At 34.3% G+C, this 24,898-nt stretch overlaps 1 protein-coding gene across 1 annotated transcript in view; it reads right to left on the bottom strand.

The window, feature by feature from the left end:
• The window catches only part of LRP1B (LDL receptor related protein 1B), a 1,532,882-nt gene that overhangs the window by 483,988 nt on the left and 1,023,996 nt on the right, over positions 1-24,898 (bottom strand). The window contains exons 37-40 of the mRNA XM_059927092.1: positions 11,580-11,706; positions 11,297-11,448; positions 10,883-11,007; positions 9,250-9,621 (exon numbers count right to left, since the gene is read on the bottom strand). Of these exons, the coding sequence (XP_059783075.1) occupies positions 9,250-9,621; positions 10,883-11,007; positions 11,297-11,448; positions 11,580-11,706 (776 nt within the window). The remainder of the gene's footprint in view (positions 1-9,249; positions 9,622-10,882; positions 11,008-11,296; positions 11,449-11,579; positions 11,707-24,898) is intronic.

Here is a 24,898-nt window from a genome sequence, read left to right on the forward strand (position 1 = left end):
TTTATTTAAAGTCATTCTTTATGTCCACTAATATTTTATAACTTTCTCTATTACAATCTTGTGCATCCTTTGTTTTTATTTCCAGTTTAAGAGAAGTTTTGCTTAATTACGTGTTTTAACTGGTTATTGAATGTAAGGAAACCATTTGACCTTATTTTAAGCCACGTTTTTTTAAATGATAAACTGCTCTGATTGGCTAAAACAAAACATCAGAATGAATCCTATGGAATAAAGATATTAATCTGTAAAACTGAAACATATATACCAAGTCATAATGTAAAACACAAATTTCACTACTTAATGTGTATTACGGTCAAGTTTGAAGCCATTATTTTAAGGTATTTTTGTTTGTTTTTTAGTGAGAATATGTTGATGTACTGTTAACTGATTTTGTATGTCTGGAACAATCTTTATTTCCCTTCATTTTGAATAACAGTTTAGTCAGTTATAGGATTATATATTTCCTTAGGAGTGTGAACATATTTCTAATGCTGCTGGTGAGATGCCTGCTTAAATTCAATTGTTGTTCCTCTGTAGATAACCTCTCTATTCCTTCTGGTAGCATTTTAAGGTTTTCCCTTTTTTTATGATTCTCTGAAATTTTACTTTGATTGCTGACTTAATTTTATGATTCTTTTCAGTACTCAGAATTCATTTTCAATCTAAGGACCCATTTATTTCCTCTTTTGTAGTAAACTCCATTATTGTTTCTTGGATGATATTTTTCTTTCCTTCTCTCTCTTCTTTGTCATTTGTTGACCTCTACTAGCTATAATCATGTTGAACCTACCAACTTACCTTCCAAGTTTCACAACTGCTCTCATTTTTTTCTGTAATTTACATATTAATTCCTCACTGATTATCATACCATTGGTTCATTTTCACTTTGACTAGTCCAACATAAACTTTATCAATTGGGATTTCTTTTTAATTTTTATTATACTGACCATATTTTTCAGTTCTAAGATTTTTAGTTGTTTTCATTTAAATTATTTTTTTCTTATATAATTTTAGCCTCTTTGGTTTCACCATTTCTTGTACTTCTTATAAACATGTATTCCTTTTCCTCTCTGATGAACTCCCCAAAAAGTTATAAAAGTCTCCTTCTAATTGTTCTATTATTTGTTTTCACTCACTCATCTGCTGGTTGGTGCACTTTTTTTTTTAGCTGTATTTCTTTAAAGTCCTTCTATTGTGGAATTTGAATTTGCAGACTCTCCTTAAGTAATTTTTTAACCTCTCTTCCAGCACTCATTCCCTGTAGTTTGTTGCTTCAGTTGCCTTCCCTTGGCCCCTGGGCCTTAAGCTGCAGCCCTGTCTTTCATAATTCACTTGGATTTTTGGTCCACAGGGCCTATGAGAACTTGAAAAGCCATCAACCTGTAAAAGACTGATGTTAGTCACAGGATTGTTTCTGTATTCTCTAAGCCTCTATGGCAAAAACGTCATATAGGACATTGGTAGATGAAGGAGATGGCAGAGCTTTACTTCAGCCTTATTTTCCTATGTGGCAGCCTCACCCCAGTCCCTGGTTCAAGCAGGCTTTAAACTTGCTCCTGTTCCTCTGTAGGATCCATATTCTAGGGCTCAGAAGTCTGATGTTTCAGTCATTCTAACTGCATTGTATTTCTGTTCTGTTTGCTTATTATTCAAGGAAAATCTTATTTTGTTTTTTGAAATTATGAATCTCTTCTTAGTTTTTATTTTTTATAATTATCATCAATCATGCTATGTTTTTAAAGCCAGAGGTAACCTCGGTGTTTTAATTTTTAATATCATGCTGACCAACAGTCTTGACTCTTCACGTATGAAAAGTGAAACACGGCATTTTCCCTTTGCCATACTTTGAGTTCCCAGAGGTTAAAAAAATAATAGACCTTTCATCTTTATTTGCCACTACCTAATAATCTATGGCACACTGTAAGCATGTAATACACATTTAAATGTATTTAGTGGCTCTTCATCTCATCTTTTATACCTCAGAGCAAAAAATTCATTCTACATGAATTGAAAGATAAAGGAGACAGCCTTCATCCTATCCTTTCCCCATATTCAGATATATAAATGATCTAAACCTAAATCTGATTTGTGAAGGTATTTAGAACTCTCGTCTATCTTTACTTAATCACATGTCAGTGAATTTACTTTTTTGGTAACTAACTAACTAACTGGTAAAAGATGTATCAAAAAAAGATGTATCAAAATGAAATGTTTTTCCAGATTTATCAAAATAGAATATCAAAGGGGTTCTGAATTAAGATGGCAGAGTACAAAGAGCCTGAGTTCATCTCCTCCCACAGAAACACCAAAACTACAACTACACGTGGAACAGCTATTTCTGAGAACAACCTGAATACTAGCAGAATAGATTTTCTACAACTATGCGTATAAAGAAAAGGTTACATCAAGACAAGAAGGAGGAGCAGAATGGTGTTCTAATGAGAACCCACACAACTAGTATAGTGGCACACAAGCAGCAGGAATATCAGAGCTGCAGAGGTACTCCCTGAGGAGCAAGGGTTCAAAGCATCACCTTGGGCTCCCCATCCCAGGGGACTTGCACTGGAAAGAAGAGCCCCATCTTTGAAAATCAGTGAGGACTATGTCCAAGAGAGCTGGAGGGCTGTGGGAAACCAAGACTCTGCTTTTGAAAAGCTCGTGCACAAACTCACTCCAAATTCCAGTGCAGAGGCAGTAGCTTGAAAAGCACCTGAGTCATGAGATTCATTGACTGATTTTAGGGCATGTGCCAGAGTGGCAGGAATCTGTTGGAACTTTCTCCAGGTACAGAAGTGCTGAAAGGCAACATGTTTTTAAACTCTCCTTCTACCTAGCTGACCTAGTGCTGGGAGGCACCATTTCTGTCATTATCCATCAACCCAGCTAACAACACTGGGCACCCTGTCCCAGTGTTCCCAAGGACCTGCCCTGCCCAGCTCACCTACTTTGGCAAGTTCATCCAAAGTGGCTCCTTCTCTGCCCAACCTGGCAAGCTGCCTTGGATGACAATGGTGTCCCTCCAAAGCAGCTCATGCACTGAGGGGCCATCCCACATTGTGGGTGTCCTCAGCTGGTAACTGCATCCCTCCAAAGCAGCAACCACTTTGGGGAGGAGTCAGCTCCACCTATCAGGGTGCCCACAACAGTTAGAGTCAGAGGTTACAGCCAGCTGGCCTGGGGGGCTACCCCCAGTGCACCTGCAGCAGTCACAGCCCAACCACCCACAGGAAAAGTACACACTGCCCTGGACCACCTGACTCTGGTGACCACAGGGGATTGTGCCTCTGGGCCCAACAGGACACTTTCTACATAAGGCCACTCTTTCAAGACTAGGAGACATAGCTGATTATTCTAAGTACCTAAACAAACACAGACTTAGGCACAATGAGGAGACAAAGGAATATATTTCAAATAAAAAAACAAACAAAACCTCAGAAAAGAAGCTAAATAAAACATAGATAAGCAATTTATGTGATAAAAAGCTCAAATAGGCTCACCAAACTTGGGAAACAAGTGAATGAACTCAGCAAGCTCTTCCGCAAAGAGAAAATATAAAAAAAAGAACCACTCAGGACCAAAGGATACAATAACCGAAATAAAAAATATAATAAGGGGAAGGATCAGCAATCTGGAAGACAGGTTAGTGGAAATCACCCAATTGGAAGAGCAAGAAGAACGAATAATTTAAAAATGAGTATAGTTTAAGAGACCTCTGGAACAATACAATGCAAACTAAGATTTGCATTATAGGGATTCAAGAAGGATAAACAGAAAGGAATAGAAAAACTTTTTGAAGAAATAATGACTGAAAACTACTTTAATGACTGAAAAATCACAAACAATCTAGCCTTACAACTGACACCACAGAAATACAAAGGATAGTAAGAGATTACTACAAAAAATTGTACACCAACTAATTGAACAACCTAGAAGAAGTGGATAAATTCTTAGAAAATCTCAGCAGACCAATTGCTGGTAATGAAACTGACTCAGTAAAAAAGCAAATAAACAAAAAACTCCCAACAAACAAAAGTGTACGACCAGATAGCTTCACAGGTGAATTCTACCAAACCTTTAAAGAAGAGTTAATACCTCTCCTTCTCAAACTATCCCAAACAACTGAAGAGGAAAGAACAATTCCAAACTCATTCTATGAAGCCAACATTACTGATACAAAAACCAGATAAAAGCAGTACAGAAAAAGAAAGTTACAGGCCAATATCCCTGATGAACATAGGCAGTACACTGTTTGACATTGGTCTTAGCAGTATTTTTTTGCATCTATCTCTTCAGGCAAGGGCAACAAAAGTAAAAATAAATGTGACTATATCAAATTAAAAAGCTTTTGTACAGTGAAGGAAACTATCAACCAAACAAAAAGGCAAACTACTGAACAGAAATATGTATATACTTTGATTAAATTGTTTTCAGTTTAATTTACCACGATATAAATAGGATCTGTAACTCAGCAACAACCTCCCATGGCATCTCTTAAATGTCATCAAACATAACATAGCCAGAGTTATCTTCATAAAACAAAAGTCCTATTATATACTTACCTTAGAACACTCCATTGTTTTCCCTTCATCTAAAGAAAATCATAACTCCTTATCTTGAATATTAGTATCTCAGTGTTCACTGTGCCATTTTCACAATAACCAAAGGTAGAAACTCGTGTCCATAAACAGATGAATGGATAAATAAAATAAATAAAATAAATGTGGTATATACATACAATAAAATATTATTCAGCCATAAAGAGGGGAATGAACTTCTGACACCTACAATATGGATTAACCTTCAAAACATTATACTGAGTGAATTATGCCACACACAACAAAACATATATTGTATGAATCCACTTATATGAAATATATACAATAGCCAAATTCATAGAGAAAGAAAATAGATGAAAGATTACCAGAGAATACAGGGAGGGGGAATGGGGAGTAATTGCTTAAACAGGGTTTCTGTTTAAAGAGAGAAAAATGTTTTGGAGGGACTTCCCTGTGGCACAGTGGTTAAGAATCCACCTGCCAATGCAGGGGACACCGGTTTGAGCCCTGGTCCGGGAAGATCCCACATGCTTCAGAGCAACTAAGCCCATGTGCCACAACTACTGAGCCTGCGGTCTTGAGCCTGTGAGCCACAACTACTGAAGCCTGCATGCCTAGAGCCCGTGCTCCGCAACAAGAGAAGCCACTGCAATGAGAAGCCCACGCACCACAATGAAGAGTAGCCCCCCCCACTTGCTGCAACTAGAGAAAACCTGTGTGCAGCAACGAAGACCCAATGCAGCCAATAAATAAATAGATTTATTTTAAAAGTTTTGGAAATACACAGTGATGGCTGCACAATATCATGAATGTAATTGATGTCACTGAATTGTACCATTAAAAGTTGAAATGGCAAATGTTATGTTTTATATATTTTTTACCTAATTTTTAAAATTAATAATGTAATTATTAATAATGTAGCATACCCAAAATTATTGAACTGTACACTTTTAATGAATGAGTTGTATGGTATGTACATTATATCTCAATGAAACTTTTTTTTCTTTAGTACTTCTTATCTTGGCAGACCAAATCCTTCAATATTGGACTTCTCTCTAGGACTCGATAGCCTCATCTCACACCATTCATGCCATGAAACCCATGTTCTAATCATACCAAATGATATGTCACTCCTTGTCTACCCTGTGCTTTTTCATGTCTTTATACTTAAAATTTTCTGAGCCTTTAGTCTAGAAGAGTAGTTTGTAATCTTTTTTGTTCTGAGGACTTTTACAGTCTTAAAAAGTATTGAAGACTCCAGCAAAATTTTTGTGTATGTGAGTTACATCTATAGCTATTGTTAGAAATTTAAACTAAAAAACTTGTTTTGATATGTATTAATATATTTTAAAAAACAAAAATGAATTGACTGCATATTAATATAAATAACATCTACAAAAATAGCTGTATTTTTTTAAAATGAGAAGACAGCATTGTTTTATCATTTTATAAATTTGTTTACTGTCTGGATTACTAGAAGACAGCTGGATTCTCACATCTACTTCGTACAATCTGTTGTGTTGTTTTAGTTGAAATTTGTGAAGAAAATCCAGCTTCACACAGCAGTGAAGTTGGAAAAGGAAGGAGTGTTTTAATAACCTTTTCAGATAATTCTGGATATGATTTTATACTACAACAACACAAGTGGTAGTTACTTAAAGGTTAGCTACAGTGTGGAATCAGAAACCATAGTGATGAACTTTTCCTATTCTGTTACATTAAAATTCATTGGTCTATCTTATACTCTGAATGGATCATTTACCCAGGCATGATTTTATCACGTCATTTGGAAAATATTGGTTCCCTGAGTTATGCATATCCTCCAAATGCTGACAATTTCAGCATGCAACACCTCCCCACCCCAAATCACTAGTAATATCACTACCCATCTCATCAGAAAAACCTCTTTAAGTGTTGGGAAGCTACCAAGCTAACTGTGGTGGATACAAGTCTTGAAAATTTTAATTTTTACTTGAAATCTTGATTTTTATTATTTGCAATAAATAATGTAGGTCATTTTCCTTGGAGTGACAGACTCATTGTATTTAGTCTGCCATACACCCAGGTTTGAATAACCATAGTTTGTCTGTTCCTCATTCTTTTAAGTAAAAAATGATATTCCTTAAAAAAAGCATAATCTCAAATAATGACAGAAATACATGGTATCCTTCAGGCAACTATACTTCAGAATGCATCAAAGTTCCATATATGTATTTTATAATATCACACAGCATATTAAAGAGATGTGTATTGAAGGATTAATATTTAATAAAATTAATTATTTTACTTTTTCTTCAAGGACATTCTTAAGTGAAACTGGCTCTTTTTTTTTTTTTTCCTGCTATTAAGTGGCAGTGAAAAATACAATGACTACTAGTACTGTTTGGTGCCACTGTATTGATTAGTGCTAAGGTACCAGCAATTTAGCCACAATGGCTTTTGCACCATTGGTGCAAATGTCAACATAGTGGAAAGGCAAATATCTAGTATTATTATGAAAATAATTTTGATCTCTTAGACTCCTTGAACATGTATTGGGAGACCCTAGGAACCACATTTGGGGACCACTGGTCTAAAATTCTTCCTCCTCCTCTCTTCTCCACCTGGCTCAACAGACAGACTCCTATTGATCCCTTACAGTTCCTCAACTCATCTCAGTGGCATCCTCTACGCTTCCCCAGAAAGATTATTTATTCTCTAGGCCTTGAGTATATTATAGATTCTAGTGAATTTCAATGTCTGTTTACTCATAGTTTTCTTCTTAAACTATGGCTTCTAAAGGTCTATGGACTCATATTCATCTTTATACCCAGGGTACCTGACAAAGAATCTGGAGCACAGAAAGTGAATAAGTTAGTTAATAGATTACAGATGCAACATAAGCACTTCCAACTCTGAATTGTGTCAGTCTAGGAAAATGGAGGGAGGACCAAAGAGAATTATAATGTAAACTTCATAGGGATATACCCAAAGAATCAGTAAGTCTCGAATATGTCTCAACTCTATGATCAGTACGGTTATAGTTGCATCTTGATATATATACACACAAGGAAGCCAAAATGGCATGTGCTGGAATATACAAATTGTTATGAAATTATCAACAAGTATAGTAACCTAGAGAATAAAGAAACAAGAATGTGTATATGCTTGAAAGTACACACTTGAACTGATTTGGAAAGGCTTTCAGGTTTGAATAGGCAAAAAGGATTGTGAGGATATTAAATATTGAAAGAACAAAATTGTGACAGGCTTAGCATGGGATGGCAATGTACAATAGGGAGTTTGATGTGTTTTTCACATGAGTAAGCATATGAATAGATGCTGGATCTCACTAGTTATCAGGTAAATGTATATTAACATAAGTTGACTATTTTTACATATTAGTCATAAGCTAATAAAAATTATAAAATCACTGTCAAAAGTGTAGGAAAATGGATCTTTTTATAAACAGTTAATGAAAACATAAATTGATATGGTCTTTTTGGAGAAATTTGACCAGTTCTAAAAAAAATAAATAAAACAATGATTGATTTTGCAATTCTATTTCTAGGATTCTATGCTAAAGAAATATTCACATGTGTGAAAAAACATATTTATGTGCACAAATGTTCACTGTGACATTGTAGGTAGTGATAAGACACCAAAAACAACCTAAATTATTGTCAGTGAGAAAATGGTTAAATAAATTAGTTTACTCTTAGTATAGGATAGATACAGGCTTTCAAAAGAATAAGATAGAGCCTTATCTTAAATAGCCTTAAAAGCTTTTAAAGATATATTGTAAGTAAGTGAAAAAAAGCAGGTGAATATTGTATCATTACATTTTTGTAATTACAAATGATACACATACCTAAAGAAAATTCTGGAGGCATGACAGCTGTCACTTAGGAGTAAGTAAATGGAATTGATGTTGCAGGGATGAGGCAGAAACTTCAGTTAAAAATCCATATTACTTGAACATTTTATAATTTATGTATTATTTTGCAATTTAAAAAGTAATGAAAAAGACTGACCTCAGTATAGTGAAATTGGAAAAGTGAGGAATATATGGAAATCACACAGAGATAGAGAAGAGAGAGATGCTGAATGAGGAATATGAAGATTGTCCCTGTAAAAGTTGGATGACAGGAAAGAGGTTTCTCTAAATTATAATATGTAGATGATAATTCACACAATATTATGTTTGAGTCCTGTAAAATATTAAAAGTATTGTCCTGTAGAATATTAAAAATATTTTTAAAATATTAGATTATTTAATAACATTTTCTCATCAAGACTGTCATATATATGCACACAAAAAATCTGATACTTGAGAAAATAAAATTCACTGAATATAATTAGGTAGATATTCTTAAAGATATAATTTCACCCACTGGAAGAAAATAAAATTAGTAAGTTTTATACTGAAAAATTATTTTCCATGAATTTTAATACACTTATTTATAAGAAACATTATAAAGGAATATACTGAGCGTTCCATGATTAGAAGCTAATAATCATAATATTCACACTGTACATGCTAGCAGTTAATTACTTCTTTGACTTTTGGGGGTTTGGATGCTATAGTTTCACTCATTCTTGAATATAAACTCTAGGAAAATATAATTGCTACATGAAATTACCACTCTAATTTCTCTACTACAAATGATACTTGTTTCCACCAAACTGTTTAAAAATAAATTGTTGTACTTACTTTCAACGATTACTTGTCTGTCTTCCCAGTTATCTTTAATAAGCTGTATATTTCCAAAGTGTGCATCGCTGTAGAAGATTCGGTTGGTGCCTTTTCTTCTTTGATTATAGTCAAAAGCCAAAGCTATGACATTCTTGAAATAATGTGGATTTTCGTATGGCCTTATTGGTGAATTTAAATTGGTTTCATCAGAAAGATGTATACTTTTTAATATTGTTCTCCCTGAATACAGCAAATAGCCTTCATGCCTTAAGCAAGTAACTCCATCCTCTGCCAAATATCCATGGGCACAAGCACAAGTTCTCTGGGAATTTCCTCGATAAAGACAGAGTTGCTGACATCCCCCATTGTCCTTGGCACAAACATTGGTCCCTAGGGAGAAGAAAAAGATACACACACGTATGTTTGTGTTTTTTCTTAGAAAAATATTAAAAATTTAATGTTGAATATTCTGGGTTATTTTATGCTTAATTTTTAGACTGGTCAGTATAAATCCAAACACTATAAAGTACTGCTATTTTTAATCACTTCAGTTTAAAACCTGGGATTTTTTATTTCAAAGATCGCATTCTTCTGCTCCCCTGACCATCCAAAGACAAGCATAAAAAATTTCCCTTAATCATCCAGTTAAGTGCATAACTCTTTTGAAACTTGATACTGAGATTACAATAGGTTGTATATATTGTAATCTTTGGTACAAGTAACTGATTCACTCAAAACATGAACTGCATTCACCAAAGAAATATGCAGTACCTTAAAGTCGGTGTCTTTGAAGTATATAAGATATCAAAGAAATTTATGGCTCCAATGTGCCTACCTTCCTAAGTATATTGGGCATAAGTTTTTCACTCCAGTTTTGAGTGAAGATGTAACATGATATTAAGATTTCTACATCAGACTAATTCTCCTCTATGAATTCATCATCCTCTCCAAAATTATTATACCTTCCTTTGATGTCAAGAAAATTAATTACAGTTTACTCTAATGGACATTTAAAATGAACATTATCTTAATGGAAGTGATATTAAAAAAAATCCAAATCATGTAATATCAGTTTCAAAACAAATTTTAAAGAAATGATGACTCTGGACTTATTTCACACTAATAGCAACCTTCTGGAGCCATCATCACTTTATGTATTAAAATATAATCTGACATGAAAACAACCTTTTGGGCCAAGTAATGTGGCATATTTAGTTAGTTCTAAATAAAGTGTGTGACTATTAAAAATATATATATATATTATATATATATATATAATCAAAAAAACCATTTTGGCTGCTTTTTACTCTCTAATATCCTAATTGTGCTTTGTATAGTTCGTTGAATATGTATATTTATCAAGTGTTTCTATATTACTTAGTCTAAACCTATACTGAAGCCATACCAGGTATATAACATGTCCATATACATGCATTGTCCTAGGCAAAACTATCTATGAACTATTATATATTCATTTCATTAGGCTACTATATGATTTTTGTAGGAAATTAGATGTAAAAAAATAGGGTCTTGAGGTTTTGGACTCATATAAGAATTAATCCCTAACTTAAGTTTGATAAATAAATGTCAAAAAAAAAAAAAAGAGAGAAAGAAATAACATAAAACGTATTTATCATACAAAAGTGCTGACCTTTCTCTCTTACTCGGTTAAAGATTTTAACCTCCTTCAGGTTGACTCCAAGACCCGTTCTCATGGTTACAGTTTCTGTGGCATCATTCTTGTGGCCCCTTCTGATGGACCCGTTGGCATGTGCTCTGCCAAGAAATTGAACATACGTGATCAACAATCTTTAATCCAAATCAAGCCAGTTATTTAAGCTGAAGGTAACAGATGGCCCAGCAGAAGGGAAAGAAACCAACATTAGTCTGTGACATTGAAAGGGTTGAGCCTGGAATAGCAAGAGTGACTGCCTCTTCTGTGGAAATTACATGGTTTTGTGAGATCCTTTCTGTGACCTTGCTAAGGAATGGCTAATCCTACAAGGGTAAAGCAATTGGCACTATAACATTTTGAGACTCAAATACTTATGAAAAAATAAATTACCTGTCAGACCAGTAGATGTAAGCCCCAAAGACTGCAACTGAAAACATATCCACATTGCTCCCTGACAGCACCATCTCTCGATTCCCGCCAGTTTCAAGGTCAATTCTTTCTATCTTGTCTGTACGAGCATCACACCAATACAATTTATTTTCCTAAGTTTGATTGAAAAATAATATTACAAGCTGTTTTTGATTGTTTTATAAAGAAAATAAGAGAACACTAAAAGTAGACTAATGCAAGTTGGCAGTTAATGCACTTTCAATGCTTAAGAAATCCAACAGACCTCATAGTCAATGGAGATGCCATTTGGCCATGCTATTCCCATGCTTACGAGGACAACCTTCTCTGAGCCATCTAAACGAGCCTTTCCAATGGATGGCATCTGTCCCCATTCAGTCCAGAACAAGTAGCTGAAATTAAATTGCAGATAAATGCAGATAAACACAAAACTGCATATTATTAATAACAGCAATACCATTCATACTAACAAAAAATAATACCATTTAAAAATCAATGTATGTGTGTATTGTTTGCAATAAAATAATTTTTATTATAAAAAAAATTTAACCATTCATAGAAATCAGAAGGAAGAATTTCCAAAATACCTTTTGTACACGCGGCTCCCTATCTGAAATGCTTTTTTTCAATCTACTTGCTTAATTCCTTCTGTTTTTTTAATATATCAAACATTGCCCTCAAGAAGCCTTTTATGTTCTCTCTGATTATTGCACCATATACTCTGCTTCATAGCATGAATTAGAATGGCAAATTTACACTTGTGTTTCTTTACAAAGTTACTTTTTATTAATATTTTTTGCTCCCATTAGACTTTAAGCTCAGTGAGGACAGCGATCGTTTTTCTTATTCACTATTACACCTACAGCACTAGGTAATTTATGAATGTATACATGAATGCATTATAACTTTCAATTCTGTCCACTTAGATTGCTAAATGGCTATGCAACTTTGAATTTTATAAATCATCTTGTGAAGGCATCTTAAAACATGAATTTATACAAAGTAGACATTCTTATTTTAGTAATCTTTTAACGTAATTTGGAAGGACTGTGGAAGAAAATAAAATATAGAAGAAAGAAAATCCATAGTATGCTGAAATATAACATGTCAAAAAATGAAATGTTAAAAAACAGAAGGTACATAATCCATGTTTCTTTCACCTATTCATTCAATAAATATAGTATTTATATTACAATACAGAAATTCATGCTTTCAGATAAATCAGATCTATTCTTTTGAAGTTATGCCCAGTGAAGTTTTATTCAGCTGTCAGATAACAGCAATGACTAAAGTTTAGAAAAATATGGCAATCATTGATTCATTCAGGTAAAAATGAGTGTGTATTCTGTGCATATTTGAATACATATATAACAGCAATCATACACAAGAAGAGAAAGTGAGACTGCATATAGGAAAAGCAAAGAAGACCTACATTCATATTTTGTATTATTTATCCATGAAAAATGATAAACTACATAAAATATGTATTTCCTTTATGCATATTGTTTTGATTTATTTTAAAAGTTGATTTTTTCCCTTGAAAATGCTGTACAAAATAAATGCATTGGACTTTTACACCCAGACAAATATGAGGTGTGGCTGGAATCCCAAGTATATTAATCCTGAAGAAACTTTCATTCATATTTACAAGCTCTATAAATCAAAAAGGGAAAACTTTGTAGCAAGAAATCCAACTAATATTGGTTAGATCTAGGTTGAAGCAGGCATGGAAATATCTATATTTCTATTAAAATTATGATTTTTAAATCTTTAAGGGACATTGCATTAAAAAATTATTAAAAATAAAAACACTATTTTAACTGAGAGGTAAAATGTGTTGCTTCATTTAACTTTTCAAGGAGAAATTTTAGCATTACTAATGACATTAAAATGACAAGTCAGTCATTTGTTAAGATGACAGGGATGTTACACTGTGAAGGAGGCATTTTGGGAGCCAAGACAGACCTGCGCTTATTTATTCAATCTGATTCTTGTCATCTACTTTTAATACACTCCAGAGTTCAAATATGGAAGGCAATGGGTATAATATACCTTTTATTTAATAGTAATCTTTCAAATGTACTAAATGACTAATAAAAATATCATACCGAGTGAGTAGGTCAAATCAGCCATTTAACATATTTAATTCTCACAACTTTGGAAATTGCAGTTCAGGAAGTTAATGATCCACAGTCACATGGCTGATAGGGGAACTGCACTCAGGCTTTACTTACCCAGGGCTATACCTTCTTCTCTATGCTGTCTCACCAAATAGAAATATAATACAACAATATGATAATCTTAAATCAAGTGATATTTCCCCCTAAGTATAAGGAATATAACAAAGATCTCCATACTTGAAAAACAAAGCAAAACATGAAAAAGTTCTTAGTATTAAAAACAAGTCTCTTTCTTTTTTCCCCTAGTTCCTATTTATTTGAAATTTGCAGTACTTCTAGGCAGGAGGCTTAGATGAATGGCAACAAAATTAGGAATAAAAAAATATTCAAAATAAAACTATCTTGAATACAGATTTTACTCAAATTTTCAGCAATAATTGGACACACTGTCACAATATGTAAAGCCAAAGCTGACTGCAAGCATCACTTTTATGGCTAAAATATTTATCAACTTAATACAACTAAAAGATTCTACACTTGCCAAAATTAAGCAACATTTTATGATGGTCAGGCAAAGAATAATTTATTTGCTCCTTAAACTGAAATTGGAAGTAAAGAATTGAATAGAATTAGGTTAATCTAGCCCTGAAAATACTTTCCAAGGCTATCCCAGATCCAGAAATTTTCAAAATTGTCAAAATCAAATGCTGTATTATATGATCGACATTTCTCTGGATAATAATTTGTTCTACACTGAAAATTCCCTTATTTACAGAAGCTTATAGTTACAGAATTTAAAAACACAAAATTTAAAAAAGACATTCAAAAGTGGTTTGAAGGATTATAGAAATACTATCAGAAATTATCATAGCACAAATATTCCTATTGTCTTAATTAGACACAGAAGTTCTTGGCAGGAACATGTGCAAAGAATACATATCACAAGCTAACTTCCAATTAATTATTGACATTTGGTCAATAGGTAGAAGACTCCATTTGGTAGTGTTGGAGTTTCCAAAGGCCTAGCATACACTTACTGGTCCCCAAAAGTTTTTAAACTTACCATATGACAACTGTACTGATGTCAGAATTAGTTTACACACAGGTGCTCTTATAAAGGAAAACAAATGTTTTTATGTCACAATTAGTCAGATTCAAGCTGAAAAATATACTTTCAATGTATTATAAATGTCCTTGAATAATTTCAAATAAATATTTTTGGGGAAATAAGGCCAACATGAAAACTAAGCTCCAAAGTTGGTGGGGAAAGAGTAAAGGAGTATGGGCAAGAAAGAGAAGAATGAACGTGTCTAAATTGTTAAAGAAATAGTATTAAATATGATTCTTATATTTTAAATATATGAACAATAGTGAAAAGCCACTAATTTGAATCAATGATTTTCTTTTAATTTAAGGTTTTTTTGACTGATAAACTGTTTCTCTGGAGCATAGATCTGAGTTGCAGTTTTTATGATAAATTTGCTATTTCTTCCTATTCCTATCCTTTACCTAAGAGAGTATGAAATAGATACTTATCAGATATGCTAGAGAAAACTTGAAATAACCAAAAATTGCCATGCTGGCACAAAAATGAAGATCACATAATTCTCTTATGTAGGCAGTTGCCTTGGTTGAAAAGAGAATCAAGACTGTCATTGTGTCCTCTGCGAGAGTGGAGGTCAACAGTGTGTTAGTTTATCTGTAAAAATAACAAAAACAAAAAACAGAAGCCCTGTAGGCTTTTATATATATTATATACATATAATATATATTTTATATATAAGGAATAGTAGCTTAGCAGTTTCACTAGAATCACTTAAAACACATATTAATTGAATACCTTGTAGGCCAACGTGTCAATGTCTCCATCTTCAGGCTAAAGCACAGGGAAAATAATATAGTACTGTCAAAGTCTGAATACATTTCATGAATATGTGAATTGGCACCCTTCATCGCCTATGAGGAATACAGTGTATTCCTCTATTCCTGTGAGGGCTTCTTCACATTTCCTTTTTCTTCATTTCTGTGCAGTTTTTGTTTTGAGAAAGTATTACATGCCAATCCCAAATCACTTTTCAAGCCCTGAATTGCTTAGAGGCTCCTGCAATATAAAAAGAACTCAACCACAGATAGCAGAACACTCTGCTAAAAGGAAGAGAGTCTAGAGACAGTAGAACCTTGAATACTACTTTCTAATTTTTTTGTTTTTGACAGTGGTTCGGTGGATAATTCTCAAATATATCCTTTCACTGCAATCATGCACTCATTCAACAAATATTAATTAGGTACCTATTAAGTGCTAGGAACTGATAATATGAAATGAATTGGACTTAGTGACCCTTATGAAGGTCACTGTTTAATGGCAGAGGCAGATGGGTAAGTAAAGAATTACCTGAGAAAAATGCTACCAGCAATGCTTAAAACTTGCTAGTTGTAAGTCTCTATACGACATGAAAGTAGGGGCTTCAACACTGAAACTGTGGAAGTGCTGTGGTGAGAGAAGTTATTATTCCTACAGACAATTTCAGAAATAAACCTTTCCTTTGAAGCAGAATAAACATACAGGCCATCTGGGTTCTCTCCTTACATTTAAGCTTAAAAAATATTTTTAAGTTATTTGTTCTTCAGGCCTTGTTCTGGTTTTTGTTATTCTTAAGTTTTACATTAGATTCCTTCTTGACTCATTACTTTCCAATATGAAGTAATTATATAAAACAATTATTATGTGCGTACCCAGCCAACACTGGAGAAGTATGGAGAAAAAGGCTTTAGAAAGAAAAATTTCTTTGGCATCTGTAATTCCATAGCATGTTAGGCTTATCACCCCATATTATATTTTTAATTCCTTATTTTATGTATTTATTTACACCCTGCCTCCTTGCCCATCCTTTCAATAAATATATACATATACATATACATTTATGTGTACATATATGATATTAGTTTGCTATTTACATGGTTTAACAATGGTTTTCCTGAGTGGTCCATCTTTTATTCACTTTTGGTATTTTCAGTATATAATATTTGATGTTTCCCTATAATCTATGAATTTTCCTATGAAATATTTAACACTGAGATGCCTAGGGCCTAGACTCCTAGTGCTCATGAGTTGATTTGGAATTCTTAAAATATTATACAGAAAATTTTAATTTGTTTCATGAACCCCAAACCATCTTATATATCAGTTATATGCAACCTATCCTGGATATCCCACGTCGAAACACACTGAGGAGATTTCTATAGGCAAATAGAGAAAGGAATATCTTAAACTTCTCTTTTACCCTTTACCACATTTTTATTGGTCAGATTCCTTAAGAAATTAGGAAAAGGTCCTACAGTCTTGTGTGGCTATTGCTGGTCTCCATTCAACATAGCTTTGGTGGTCTGGACCAGGGGCTCCCTCTTACAATGGGAAGTGGCATGACCTTTCTGGGTTCTCTTTCTCCTCCACCAGTTCAGAGCTGCAATGATAGCCCAGGGCATTCTGATAATTTCTAGTCCTTCTTTTCTCGTTTTAGCAGGAGAGGTAAGGTCCAAGATTTATGTTTAGAGGCTAAGAAATGAGAACAAAGCATATTGGAAAAAAAGTAGGTGAGACCTAACTATCTGAAAGAAGAGCGTCTACAGTAGAATTTTTTGGAAAATTCCTAATGAAAAATAGTATCGCACTTTTCCTTCATTTGTCCTTATAATTTGTTTGTATGCCTCTCTCAGAGACTTGTAGAAAAAGGTGGCTGTGATTTGGGGAATAATTGTGGTATTTCTGAATTACTTGACCATCATGGTATATTAATATTATAAACTATCACCCTGATTCCACCACTATTTCTATTGCAAATCAAATTTAATTCCTTCTTTTTTATATGTTACCTCGTCTTCAGATGCAAAATACATTGATACTTTAGGAGATGGTGTTAAACTATGCTATACTTTTGCTATCTCAACAGATGTTAAACTGTCACTCAAGACCTTCTGTATATTATTGAGCATATTCCAAAAGCATATATGTATATATAGTCAATGAAAGACCATTTAACAATATGTACTTTTTGAACACCAAAATGTCATGTAAAGCTGAATCTTTGCCATGGAAAGAAACACTTTTCAGAAAGTTATTTATGGTTGCAGAGATATAAAGCTAAATTAAGAGAGGCAATGTAGATCCTACTGCCTAACAAGAAAAAAAAAATCACAGAGTATTTGTGTTTCACTTAGAGATCATACATCATGGGAGGTTAACCAACTTTTTCGGTATCATACTGTGACTTTCTATGCATCTTTATTTTTATTGTAGGTAGAAAATGACTTTTTAGCATAAAGAGAATTATTACATTTTAATTTTTTTAAAGAGAGTGAGGCCTTACCAAAAAAATAAAGAAGTCAACGGAGGGGAGAAACTGAATTTTCAAGCTGAACTAAATTCATATACACTTTCTATTTTGCATATGGCTACATTTTAAAAGACCTCAAGTCTCCATTGCTCAAAAACAGGCTTCATGCCCACTTTTCAAGGCATATTTATATCTTGGATTCAGCTAATTTACTCCATCATGGTTCACCTTTTCTCTTGGCAATACCACCTGCCATGTTTTAACATCAAACAGAATATTAAAATGCTGTACTTTATTCCTGTGATATGAATTTTGACACTTAAATGTCTATGTAATATTACCTGGAAATCAGTGTTTGATTTCCAGGTAAAAGTTATTCAAATTTTTTCACAGAGTGGTCATTTATAAGCCCTTCCCCCCCACCCCGAACTCATCAGTAAACATGTAGATAAGGTATTAGAAGACACATATCACTAATGTTTCCAAGCAGTAATAAACATTTCCTGAAAATAAACCTGATATTTGAAAAGGTATATCAATTCTTAACTATGAATCCTGAAAAATATCCATGTGACAATTAATATTGAAGAAAAGTTTTTAAGAAGAAGTGAAGACAGAGAAACAATATTTAAAATATTGTTATACATGTCAAAGATTTCTTGTTCTGTGGGATGAAATGTAAATCTTGTTTGGGGGGCTCAAAATTAATAAATCAAAAGTGCTTACTGAGATCCTCCGGCTAAGTCAGTGCTGAGCTCGGAGTCACAATGGAGAGAAATGGAAAACCTAAGAGACAGCTGGAGATAAGGAATGACAGGATTTACAGACAGATGGAAATAGGTGATGAAAACCTATGGCAAGTCTGAAGTAAGTTTCAATCTTGTCAGGACGAAAGAACCATGATAACACAGAAAGAGACGCCATGGTTAGGAAAGAAAGCCAGTAGATGAAAACTAGGAGGACATGGTAAGTTTCAGTGGCAGTTGGATGTTCAAATAAATCATTTCTAAAGGAAATTGTAAATTAAAGGAATGAAGATGAAATATTGGATGTAATGTAGTGATTAATGTCAGAAACATGAAAATATGTTTAAAAGATAAATATAGCAAGAGAGAAAATAGCATACAGAGCTTTAAGTGAGGAGAAAGATGCTCAGAAGAGAAATACAATGCTCAGAGGAAATACATGGAAGGGGTCAGAGAGAACAAGAAAACTCAGCGTTAAAGAAGGTAACAGAAAAAATAAACTCTCGAGTGGATAAATGGTGGAGAAATGTCAAGGAGAAGGCAAGGGGTGTGAAAAAAAAATCTGAAAAACAAAATCTGGATTTGGCTATGGATAAATTTAGAAATTCCTGGAAAGAACTAAAGCTGAAAATTCATTTCAGAAGTTAAGTGAGGAGACATTTACTTCTATTCTAAGAAGTTGAGAAGTAAACGTGCAGAGAGAAATAAGACAGTATTTTTCTTTTCAAATAAGAGGGATCTGAGCCTATTTGAAAGCAAAGGGAAAGGCTTCATTGAAAGTAATAAGTTAAAGATGATCGAATAGAAAAGAACAGTTACTGCAATGAGATGCCTGAGGAAATAGATGCCATCGTGAAGTGAAGTAGGTTTAAGGAAGAAAAAACAAAACTTTCTCTGAGGTTATATGCACTTATTTCAAAACATTCACATTATGAATTTGTAGATTCCATTTTCCCTTACCATCACATAGTCACTCTATTACAATTAACCACCAAATCCACTTAACTGCTTTACTAATCTCTGACAATTTTGCCATCTTCTCCATTCAAGCAGACATCCTTAGGGACTTTATGGCTCATGTTGTTGATCCTATGAACATCCCAGCTCCTGGTTCCTCATCTTATCTGTTCCAGGGACCTTCATCTCTCTTTTGCCTCTGCCTTACATTACTCTGATCTCCTGTTCTTGGTCTCCCTCCATTTCATCACTAATTTCTAGACCTCACCTCCTGATTAACAACTCATAGTTATTCCCTTACAATTGCCAACTTTGAATCGGTCACCACCTGCTCCTTGTTTGGCCCATTTTCCCCCATTATTTTTGCTACTGCTAAGTTGCTGAGCACTATTACGCAAGGTCATATAAATACCCCATTAGATTCTAGAAACCCATTCCAGCTGGACTCATGTTGCTTGGAATCCTTTTATTCATATTGTACTTTATTCATATTCTATTCACCACAATAGTTTCACCAAAATTTACGTATTCATTTAAAGCTGCTAACTCTACTCATATCATCTATGAGTTTCTTCAATTTCACTAATTTTAACCGCTAAAATATATTCTATTGCTATACTCTATCTCTTTCACTTCATCTCCAAAAATAGAAGAGAACTTTCCCTAATTTAATCTTCCCATTTAAATTTACCTCATTTAATCTTCCCAATAACCAAAAAGGATATAAGCATTTGAGATCAAGATACTTCAAAAGATCCCAAAGGTAGGAAATGTCCAAGCTGGGATTCCAAACCATAGTGGACACTGTTGGTGCTGCACTTAGACATCCTCAGATCTTGTTTCCTATTTCTATGTACTCCAGTGCCCAGCTCCTGTGTCCTTTTGTTTTCAGTAGCTCACATAGCCAACTTTCTTCAGAGGACAGCTACTAGAATCTCTTCTTTCACAAGTAGTGCTGAGAGCCAGAAATCTTGGGAGTGTATGTCCCCCCAGGGTTGTTGCCCTTATCCAATGAATAATTGGGTGGGAGTTCAAAGTCAAGCTCCCTTGCTAAGTGAGGTTTACCCTCCAGAGCTTTCCAAGGCATGTCTGAGGTCTGGACTTTGCTCACAGTTGAACCTTTGCTTGGTCCCTTCTCATTCCAGGATCTGTTTTTTTAGAGATACCTGATTTTTTAAAACAATTTATTTATTTATTTATTTATTTATGGCTGTGTTGGGTCTTTGTTGCTGCGCGCAGGCTTTCTCTAGTGCAGCAAGCAGGGGCTACTCTTCGTTGTGGTGCGCGGGCGTCTCATTGCGGTGGCTTCTCGTTGCGGAGCACGGGCTCTAGGCACGCGGGCTTCAGTAGTTGTGGCACGCGCGCTCAGTAGTTGTGGCTCGCGGACTCTTAAGAGTGCAGGCTCAGTAGCTGTGGCGCACAGGCTTAGTTGCTCCATGGCATGTGGGATCTTCCTGGACCAGGGATCAAACCCGTGTCCCCTGAATTGGCAGGCAGATTCTTAACCACTGCGCCACCAGGGAAGTCCCGAGATACCCGATTTAAGATGCAAATCTTATCTATCTGCTATCTGTCCTCCATTCTTCCTGTTCCATTCTATTGCTTCTTCCTTGACAAGGTTCCTCCTACACTCCTTGGAATCTGTCTCCTCTTTACATGCATTTTCTTCCACCCCTCTGCCTATGAATATGTGCCCATACCCCCTGACCCCATACTAAGAAAAACTTTGTGTGCTCTACTACATTCTCAATAAACTTTCTACTTTTTCCTCTTTTCCTTCATTGTCAAAGTTTCTGTCACTGTAGTCTAAATATGCTGGCTCTACTTTCTAATTATCTTTCACTTATTAATTCTTTATATTTGGCTTCTGCTCTTGCCAGTTTCCTGAAATTCATAACAATTAAAAATGTCATCCTGATCATCAATTGCATGTTCTGTTTTCTGCTTTTCTCTCTCCTAATCTCTTTCCTGCGGGCACATTCTTCTTCCTAAAACTCTTCCCTTGATTTCTATGATACAGTGATTTTCTGAGGACTTGAAATGGCTTTTTTCCTCTTTATTTCTTTTGGCTTTTTGTTAATTTTCTTTTTTCTCCTCTTAATCATATTATCTCCTAACTGCAAACATTCTTCATTTTTGTCCTTAGACTTCTTTTTCCTTGGATAATTTCATCTACTACCATGATTTATTGAAGAGCCTGAACTCTGTTGGAATAAGTAGGAATAACTTTATACTTATCCAACTCCTGATTCTATTTATACTCTACTAAATATCTCTTCTCCAGAATTTGCTATCTCAGGAAGAATCCATGACCTCCAAGAGAATTCTATTTAAAAACAGAATGATATTGTTAAGATTCATTCTCATGCAAAAAAGACTAGATCTTTCTAAATCCAAACTTAAATCTCATATCTATTTTAAAATCTTCTTCCCTCTTTCCAACTTTGATCTGACTTCTTGTGGCCTGAGGACTTGCCATGAAAAAGTCACACAGTTTTTCCATTTACTGCTCTTTTCTATTTATTTTAGTCTCCCACTTATATATTTGCCTCTAACTCTTTCCATTTCTTGGTTTGAGGGCTGAGAAAGAACCCTTCCCCCTCCTCCATAACACTCTCCCTGGGATAATAAAGACCATTTCTAAGAATTCCTTAGTTTAAAGACTGCTACAACTTCAATAAACTCTCATTATACTTCTGATCTCTGCTTATGTGGATTGTTTGGGGCCAGAGGGAAGGGTTAGGAGAGAGGGTCCAGGACCAGTTTATGTTTCACTTGGTAAACTGGGGATGGAGTTTTAAAACGTGGGGAATCCCATTGCCAATTTTATGGTCCCAAATTATCTTCCAGCTACATTACCTACTCTTCCCTACGTGTACCTTATATACTTCTGTTCTTGGCAATGGCCTTTGCTTTGCCACTACCGATTTTTTAATTATTCTATTTCTTCTTCATATAAAATATTCCCACTCCATCTCAGAAACCTTTCTCCTTCAAGTTTCCTCAATAAAGACTCTCCTAATCACCACCACTGCTGCTACTACCCTCACTTTTACTATCCACTGCTTCTACTACCCTCACTTTTACTATCTACTCTAATCATATGCTATCTCCTTTTTCTGAAAATGTAATTTTATAATAGCCGTATTGAAATTTTCACTTTAACATGAAATTTAGATATGAGATTTAAGCTTGAGTTATACCAATCTAGTGTTTTTATGCCCCCCAAATTAGTCTTACTTTACATTATGAGACTATTTTTTTAACTGAAGTTTTGTACTTGTTTAAACTAAAAGTTTAAACAGAAAACTTGTTGTGAACAGAAGCTACATCTTATTTATACCATCATACTTTACAGTGTCCACTTGTGTCTTTCACATAGCCAGTAGTCCTAGTTTGTCAAGATGTACTGAATTAAAGGCTGAGGAGGAGACGGAGATGTCCTTACATGACCTGGTTCCCAGTGCGTGGCACTCGAGGAGTGTTCATTGAATAAACTGACAAAAAAGTGAAGTACATGTGGGTTTCTTTGCCTGATGTTCTCAATCATCCTAGAGAGAAGTTAAGTATAGTTATATGCTAAGATGACTGTACAAAAGATACTTAAGAAGGTCTGGAATAAAAACTTGAGGGCATAGACTAGGTTTTAATTTAATAGAATGCAAAAGAAAACTACCGATCGACTAGTTAGCAGCAAGAGGCCTGTTAAATTGAACTGCATGAATCGATAATAGGCCAGGCACAATATGTTCTCTACAATAAAATGAAGTGTTGGACTTATTATAAATATGACGGGAAGAAATTCTTTATTCAGAACAAACCCATTTCCTACGTATCTATGATATTTCGTAACATTCAAATTATATTTGTTCCTACCATCAGAATAGTTATTCATAGTCTAGCAATTGATCATTTTTTTTTCCATTGAGGGAATAATGATTTATTGCTTAATGTAAAGTACAAATGAAAAAGAGATTTAAAAAATATCATCACATTAGAAGAGGACATTTTTATATGCAAATTTACGGGTATGATGTGGACACACTAAACTGAGTCATGTGTTTTGTTCTTGGAACTAAACAAAATTATACCTTCCCTCAACATTCTTAATATGTACTGTCAAGTGTCCATGGGCATGCAGTGGTAGGTAAGAGAATGTACGGGGGAAGTCAGACCCAACTCAAAAATTTTTAAAAACTTTTCCTAACTTTACCAGCATTTTCTCATTATTGTTTATTCTCTCATTATAGCTCTAATCTTTACATTTTTATTATAATTTTATGCTAAAACTGTTAAAACTTTTCTTATATGCTTGATATTTTTGGTTATTAATTTCTGTAATGCTTAACACTATATATATGTGTGTATGTATATGTAAACATGTTACATGTTACATAACACACACATACATACATACACACATAATATAGCATAATCTTTGGAGTTTAGAAAAACCTAACTCTCCCACATATCATGCTAATGATAGAGTAATATATTTTAAATTGCTGACTCAGTTTCCTTATCTGTTAAATGGAGGAAATAACACCACTCTAGGTTTGTTGTAAGCTTTTAAACAGAATGAAAGGGGACGCACTGGTGAGTTCTGAGCAAAGCAGTAACAGCTACTTACTTACATTTTGGAAGGATCATTAGGCCACTACATGAAGAATAGACTGTAGGAATACCAAGGTAGAAGATGGTAAACCACAATCCAGAAATGTTGGCAAGAATGACAACGACTCAGACTAGGGTGGTAGCGATGAAAATTGTGAGAAGTAGGTAAAGCATAAATGTAGCTTGGAGCCAAAGGTAACAGAATTCCTGGTATATTGAACATAGGATATGTGAGAGAGATACCAAAGATGTCATATTGTCTCTTCGAAGTTCATCGCAAATCATCCCTAGTACTAATAGAAATTCAGTTTGTTCAGATATTCAGAGTATACTATTTGGTCTGGGACCTTATCCTAGCCCAGGTGATGAAACACAACTTGTCTAAATATGTCAAGATATTCTGTTTCCTTTGGCTATTGACTGATCTAAGGATGGGCATGTAACCCATTTCTGGCTAAGAACAAAACAAAGGGATTAACACGAAGACCTTTCTCTTCCCAAATAAAACAATAGAGTCTAGCAAGAAAAAGGTTTTCTACTATCCCCTTCTCTTTCCTTAGGTGTAAACATACTCTCTGAGGATATATCAAGTGTGCTCTAACAATGGGGCCTTAACATCAAGCATAAGACAAAATATAACCTAGTAAAGGTGGTAGTTGAAAAGGGAGAAAGAAAATCTATAGATTTAACATATTCTAGTTAAATTTTAATTTGCATCCAAGAGCAATCCTAACCAATGCAGCTTTTCAATTTTTATATTGTAATCTTAGTTTTAGCTTGAAGCATGACAAATTTGTTGGCATTATTTTTCTCTCT

The sequence above is a fragment of the Balaenoptera ricei genome, chromosome 7 (assembly GCF_028023285.1).
Source record: "Balaenoptera ricei isolate mBalRic1 chromosome 7, mBalRic1.hap2, whole genome shotgun sequence".
Taxonomy (NCBI): domain Eukaryota; kingdom Metazoa; phylum Chordata; class Mammalia; order Artiodactyla; family Balaenopteridae; genus Balaenoptera; species Balaenoptera ricei.